General features: G+C 40.2%; 1 protein-coding gene across 7 annotated transcripts in view; it reads right to left on the bottom strand.

Annotated features, from left to right (window-relative positions):
* MIA2 (MIA SH3 domain ER export factor 2) overlaps positions 1-7221 on the bottom strand; it is a 41980-nt gene that overhangs the window by 4933 nt on the left and 29826 nt on the right. For 6 of the 7 annotated variants that reach the window (XM_040601913.1, XM_040601911.1, XM_040601914.1 and 3 more), the window contains 5 exons: positions 6058-6210; positions 4597-4728; positions 3054-3130; positions 1901-2123; positions 506-1065 (listed from right to left, as the gene is read on the bottom strand). In XM_040601913.1, the coding sequence (XP_040457847.1) occupies positions 914-1065; positions 1901-2123; positions 3054-3130; positions 4597-4728; positions 6058-6210 (737 nt within the window). In that variant the 3' untranslated portion in view covers positions 506-913. Of the gene's footprint in view, positions 1-505; positions 1066-1900; positions 2124-3053; positions 3131-4596; positions 4729-6057; positions 6211-7221 lie in introns of those variants that run through there. The other variant, XM_040601912.1, reaches the window with a different exon arrangement.

The following is a 7221-nucleotide window of genomic DNA, read 5'->3' as shown; positions in this document are numbered from 1 at the left end:
GGTGCTGGGATAGCCACGCATACAGAAATCTTCTGCCCCATCCTATGTGGCCATTTTGTTGATAAATCCCAAGTCCTCTCTGGCTGTAACAGTTGAAGGAATGGGGAGCTGTGTTCTGGGTTTTTTTGTCCCACCCAGCTTCCCAAATATTTAAATATGAAGGCTAATAAACTGAACTCATGTTGAGACAGTAAAAAATCCTGAGTAGTCGTTTGCTGCAGACAGAGCTAGACGATGCTTCAGCACCACCAGACCCTTGCCTAACTCCTTCCTCCCGTGTCACAACTCCCCACACACACACCTTCGCTAGAACAGTGCCCCCACCCTCAGCTTGGCAGCTATGAGTCAGCAAGTCTGCATTCCTCTCCCCTCCCACTGTCGTGGTCGGACAACTGCCACTTTGTAAAGCTGTGACAGCTGAAAGACTAATGAGGTCATTAACAGCATACGGATGTAGTAGGGGACAATATTAATTCCTCCCCACTTCAACAGGGACACTGCTTTTATTTTCTGTAGACTTTTATTAACTGTTTCAATTTGTTTTCACATTCTATTCATAAAGCAGCAAATATCGCTTTTGGCATGCAGAGAGTCCCTGTACAGCTAAACAAGGACAAAGCAGCTGGACTTTTAAAATATGGTTCACATGATTTGAATTTGTACATCTCTGAAGAGATTACTCAAGTTAGAAATACTTAATTTAAAATGACTACTGTACAATGAAAGTCACTTATTCACAATATTCATAGTTATTTCATTCTCTATTTACATAATACTATCCTGAGAATTTTCTATTAAGCTTCAATTTGAGCAAAGTAGTTTATATAGACCTAAGTAACAATGGTTACTTAATGTAAGGAAAAATACCATTAGGAGAGCACAGAAAGAGGTCAGCGCGTTGCTCAAGTGACTGTCAAGTCTCTTGCTGCGGTTCTGGTTGTTCTACAGCTGATGGATTTGACTGAGGTGGCTCAACTCTGTTTTCAGGAGGAAGCGGTGGAGGCAAAAATCCAGGTCGTGGAGGGGGATAGTGAGGATACGATCTCATTGGAAATGGACTTCTTACTGTGAAGGGATCAGAGCAGTCCCGTTAATAGCAGTCACAACAGTAAACACCTGCCAGCTCCTCCTACCCCCCCATGCCTTACTGCTCAGCAATGGCCGATGGAAACAGAAGCCACGCCGCTGAGCTAGGTGAGGTGTCACGCTCCGAACAGACAGAGACGCTGGGATCACCTCTCTCAGTAGCCACCTGCGACAGGCTCACGGCAGCAGCCAGTCACTGGCCGTAGGTGATCATACTTTACAACTATTTTGGAAGATAAATGGCTTAGCTCTTCACACATTAATCGGAGAACAGCAGGAGGCAGAAGCCCTTTGGTCTGATATGTACTTTGCTCCACTAATGCAAACTCTAAAGAAAAACTAAAAGGTATGTCCCGAATGCATGCCTTTGTGTGGACACGCACACCTCAGAGCTAAAGGATGAAACTTCAAGATTTCTAGATGATGCAACCTTATAGGAGGAAAAGGATTAAGATAAGCATCTACTTGCTTTCCTACCCCAAAAAAAGAACCCTTTAACTGCTGAGCAGTAAATGTATGCATACTTTCCAGCCAAAGCTAGTATTTGTAAAAACATTATCAACATCACCAACTGTGGAAAAGATGATGTACAACACAATTAACTTAAATCAGCACCACAGAGTTGTTTAGGTTGGAAGAGACCTTTAAGATCACTGACTCCAACCGTTAACCTAGCACTGCCAACTCCACCACTAAAAGTTTAATTGAGAAACAGTATGTGCAAATAAAGATGTTACCCGGTGTGGTAACTCACTACCAGCACAAGGCACTCAGGTGCATCAGCTTGAACTAAAGGCTGGCAAAAGCTACGTACTTGGTGGTGAAGGGCGCGGAAGCCCGAAGTCTCGTACTGGAAAACATTCATGTGGTCCGTACATGCCAGCAGGAGGAGGGGGAGGAAAAGGAGGTCCTCGTCTCATGAAAGGTGCTCTAGGATCCACAGGTAGCGGAGGTCTGACTGGAGGGAAAGGGGGAGGAGCAAAGCCTGAACCGACGGCTTCACTTTCAGAGGCCAGCGACTGATCAGGGAGCGAGTTCTGCAACACAAAGAAAACAGGGAAGTCAGCTGAGGGAAAGGGATAAGGAGAGGGAACGCCTCCATCTTTATCAGGCCCACTTCGAAGCAGACTGCCACACTAGCTAACACCTAGTTCCAACTCTGCTAAGCTATGTCCTGATCCTGAGAAAGGCTGGCTATAGGCACTGACCATCAGCTTGACCACAGTTTCATCTTTTGGGTTATAACTAATTTTCCTCAGGGATTATATTAGTCATACATCAAAATTCATTCACAGGACAGGAAGTGCTGTGATAAAAGTCGTTGTGGTTTAGCCCCAGCTGGCAACTAAGTACCATGCAGCCACTCACTCCCTTCCACCAGCAGGATGGGGAGGAGAATCTGGGAAAAAGGTAAAACTTATGGATTGAGACAGGAGCAATTTAATATAGCAACAATAATTATATTAAGATGGAGAGAGGAATAAAATCCAATAGGAAAAAATAAGTGATGCACAAAACAATTACTCACCGCCCAGCCAGTTCCACAGCAGTGATTGTCAGGCCTGGGCCAACCCCCTCCCTCCAGCTTATATAGCATGGAATACCCCTTTGGCTAGTTGAGGTCAACTGTCCTGGCTGTGTCCCCTTCCCCACTTCTTTGCCCCTCCAGCCCTCTCCCTGGCACGGCCTGAGAAGTCCTTGACTTAATATAAACAGGACCTAGCAACAACTAAAAACATCAGTGTGTTATCAACATTGTTCTCGTACTAAATCCAAAGCACAGCACTGCACCAGCTACTAAGAAAATTAATGCTATCACAGCTGAAACCAGGACTAAGTATGGATACAATTTTATAATCTGGACCGCACAGTACAACGTAACGTGACCAACATACTAGAGACATATTTTCCTAAGTATTTTGCAGAAAATGAAAGCTTCTTTAAATCAACTTTGTTTAGGTACTTACACTAAGGTTAGAAGGATCTCTCATCCCATTTCCACTTGGTTCTGTTCGTGGGCTATTTTCTGGAGATGTTTGTCCATCTGCATGCAAAAGTTAAACAAGTCAGTCAGTCCTGACCTCCTCCTCTCCACCCCCAATTTCAGTATTTTTTCTGAAATCAGGATATACACACAAGGAAAAAAAAAAAAAAAAGAACACCAAAAAAAAGTACTGCTATACCAAGCAACTGTTCTGCAGGCAGACTGTAAGACAACTGAGGAACACAGAGCTACACCCCTGTATTTTCTCCAATTTTTCTACAGGTCACATGTGAATTACAAGGTTGCAGCTTTTACCAAAGTTTCTGGTACCTAAATCAGGCTTTTTCTTCCATTCTAGTATTATTGGGTGTTTTAGAAGTTACAAGTGCATTTTCCTAGCGATACATCTTAACATCGCTATAGCAGTTCCATTTTCCCCCTCCCTCCTGCTACCACTTTTTGTTAAGTCCCTCACTGGGAACAACTGCACTACGGTATGCTCTTGGCATAAAGCTTGGCAGCAATCCTCTTCCAAATTTGACAAAACCCGATTCCTTAGTTGCTAAACATCAAGGAGACTTTCAGAACTACATCAGCTCTGGATAAGCATTCAGAAATAAGTATCCTCATATTTGCTGTACTCACTTTATAAATTAAGAGATAAATAGGAACTTTACTTGGTTTTTACCTTTATACTTCCAAGAACAAGTATTTTCAGTAACAACCAGAGAAAATCATTAAAGGGAATTGTCAGAGGAGAATCTGACGGGATATAAAATATACTAAATTTATACACTAAATGTACTCCTTTCATAAAAAAAAAAAGACAAAAACACAAAAAAGCCAACAAAACAAAAACCCATAAAACCCCAAACCTCAGATTTGAAGAATGCTGCTTTCTCACACTTCTGTCTGAATAAAGACAATAACACTATAACGCACCAGACTGAAACAATACTTCTGACAAGTGATTTTTCATCTGCACGTTGTATTTCTTCTCCGAGGCAAACAAAGCTCTTCTCTCAATGAACCAATGACAGGTCTTTTCCAAAAATCTTTTACTTGTCATTTCAAGCAGGCTTTGCCTTTATTGAAATGGCTGGTTTTTTGCTGTTATTCTTTCAGTCTTATTGACTCTGACTCTTTCCAACTTCACCAAAACGTAACGTGGAAATGCAAGTAAGGGTTTGTGGTATTTCAATGCTGTGGTGAGCCTCATGGGAGAGGTCAAAATAGACTCAAGGCTAATCCTGAACTGTTAGCATATAGAACAGTGAAAGTGGACAAGAAAAACACCTCGTAACTACCATTCACTGAATCCCATCCACCTGACAGAAGAGACTGCTATTACTGATAATAGGGCAGGACTGCATCAAGGCTGGCAGGTGTTAAAATGTTTTTTTACACAATGTAACATCAGGTCTGTGGTAGCTACAAAGTTGTCTTCTCACCACTGCTTACTAGGCATAGTCAACTTACACCGAGATTCTCCATCATCATGATAGCATCGTGGAAGCAATTCCCACCTGTTTTATCAAAAGACTGCACATTGTAAGTTCGGAGTTCTGCTGGTCCAGAAAGTCTTCCAGTATTTGGAGGATTAGGGAAAAATCTTTCTTGTCTTCGAGGAGGAAGAACTGGATCAGGGTAAGGCTCACCTAAGATGGAAGAAATTGTAGAACAGGTCAGTGAAGATTTATTCTCCCCATTCCATACAATTTTAGACCAACAAAATTCTCTGGTTATCTTATGCTCTTGTAAATACCCAAAGTGAGTATCACAAGGTGAGCAAATAAATCTTACAAAACACCAAACACAAGAATCCCACCAGGTATGTACTATTGCTTATGTTTCTAAGGAGCTGCAAAAAAAGAAAGCTCATTGATCTTTGGTTGAACGTACAGTAGAATTATGAAAGTTATGATTGCCTAAATTATAAACAGTGAGGCCTTGAAACAAAGGTTTGGCACAGCAAGAAAGGTCAAAGGCAAAATAAAGTAGTATACATTTTAAGCCATTCTTAGATAAGAGTGCTGTTCTCTGTTACATTTCATAGTGCTGTTTCCACCAACTTCCTTGCATCAGACACGGCAATCAGTCACACAGCTACAAGACAAGCTGTATCAGTGAGATCCAAGTGCAAAGAGGGGGTAAGAACACAGCTCGGGTCAAGGAAACAAGATTACCCCTCTGCAATATCCTGTTAATAGATCAAATCTGGCAAATGAGAAACTGCATCCTGAGCAGACTTCGAGTTTTGTAATAGGGCTTTCACACAGATGTGTAGCAAATACAATATTGCCTGCTGCATTTAATAACTGAGATACTTTAACCTTTTTACTTTTTAATGTTTTAATACTTTTTTAAACTTAATTGCATTTTGGAAGGTTATCCGTCCCCTTGCATTGTTTACTTGAGAAGTATCAGTAGTATTCTCTTTGATTAATCTCTGTTTTCCTTGAGTGATAACATGCAACACAGATGTTTAGCTGAAGACTGATTTTGTTGTTATCAAAGAGGCAGTAGCAACATGAAAATACACGCCAAACAGGATGACTGTACCATGGTACTCCTGTACTATTAATATGAGGGTTTAAAACTATATTTTTCAACATTAGCTAGCTTTTATTTATTCCTTTATTTAAGGCTAATGTACCATTAAAACTTTCTACTTTCTCATATCTCTTATTAATTATCCAACCCAGACAGGTCTTTGATGCACTAAAACAACACCCAGTAAGATGATAAAACCGAACAGTTGATTGTACACTGCTAGAACCAATGTATATTTAAAAGACAGCGTAGAAGTGCAAGTGAACCACACCATTCAAGATGGAAAACCCCCTGCTATTAAAAAAAAAACACCTTTCCAGTGCAGTTCCAAGAAAACATTTCAAATTTTTAAGCAAAAAATACTTCAAATATATACGCTGCAAGTCAGTACCTCTATTTTTCCACAGATACAGTAGCTAAGCAGATTTTTATACCTGGAGGAGGCAGAATTATCCTGCGTTCTCTGTCCCAAGGAGGAGACAGGGATCCAGTATCTGATGGTGGTCTGTGGGGATCAGTTAATCTATCAGAACTCAGGTCTCCTCTTTCGTTACCAGCTTCATACATTGCAGTTTGTCCTCTGGATCCTAATCGAAAAAATAAGATAGCTGCTTACTCAGGTATTTTAAGTCCTCTGTTATGGCTTTCTTCATTAAGTCTGAAAATAGTAAAATAAATCATGGAATGCCAACATAGTCAAGATACAAGAGGCGCGTGGCTCCACAGGACTCTCCAGCTGTTTGCTGATGACCAGTTACGTTTACTGGAAGCGTTTAAAAGGTTTGGAATGAAAAACAAATCAGCTCAAGAAGAGTGCAATCTAGACTACCCACAATTTTATTTTCTGTAGAAGTTTTAAGAGTTTTAGTTCATTCGAATCAGAGAAACTACCGCCCTCATGATAAATCTTTTAAAAAAAAAATAGAAAGACATAACAATACACACATAACCAAGTGCAAGAGAAACTGTAACAACGAGTGATTTTAAGTTGCAAGCTTCCTTTAAAATAGATTTGGTCTGAAAAATTACAGAAATACTGAATCCTGGTATCATTCTCTAATTCTCTATCCTAAAATTCAACCTAAAATTTGAATCCACTTCATGTCTTGTCTAAAGTGAGATGACCACTATAATGATCGCTATAATTGCTCTGTAGCTGACATTATTTAAACACATAATTTGTTTAATCTGCCCAAATTACATCAGTGCTCCATTGTTGCGGTAGTTATGCCTTTGCATAGCCTCCTTCCTTGCTAATACTGCATCCTGAAATCCAATTTTACTCTTCCTCACCAGCAACAGCTGAGCTACAATTTAGAAATACATTGGACAGCTCAGTTTCATTACTTACTGTCTCTATACAAATAAATTGGCAAGTACCATTTTGCTTGATTTAGCTACAGTTGAACACATTTGAACTCAAGCTTTTCTGACGTAGAAAATGAATCCATTTTCATATGCAGCTGGATATGCTTTTTTACAAAGAATTAGAGTAAATAAATAGTTCATGCTGGTCTTTGAAAAAAAATCAATGTTGATTAGTGAAACCCTTACAGAACAGACATTTAGATGTATTTCCCATTAAGTAAGTATAGGTT

This window comes from Falco naumanni, chromosome 7 (assembly GCF_017639655.2).
Source record: "Falco naumanni isolate bFalNau1 chromosome 7, bFalNau1.pat, whole genome shotgun sequence".
NCBI lineage: Eukaryota > Metazoa > Chordata > Aves > Falconiformes > Falconidae > Falco > Falco naumanni.
This window is presented reverse-complemented; position numbering and strand designations above follow the sequence as displayed.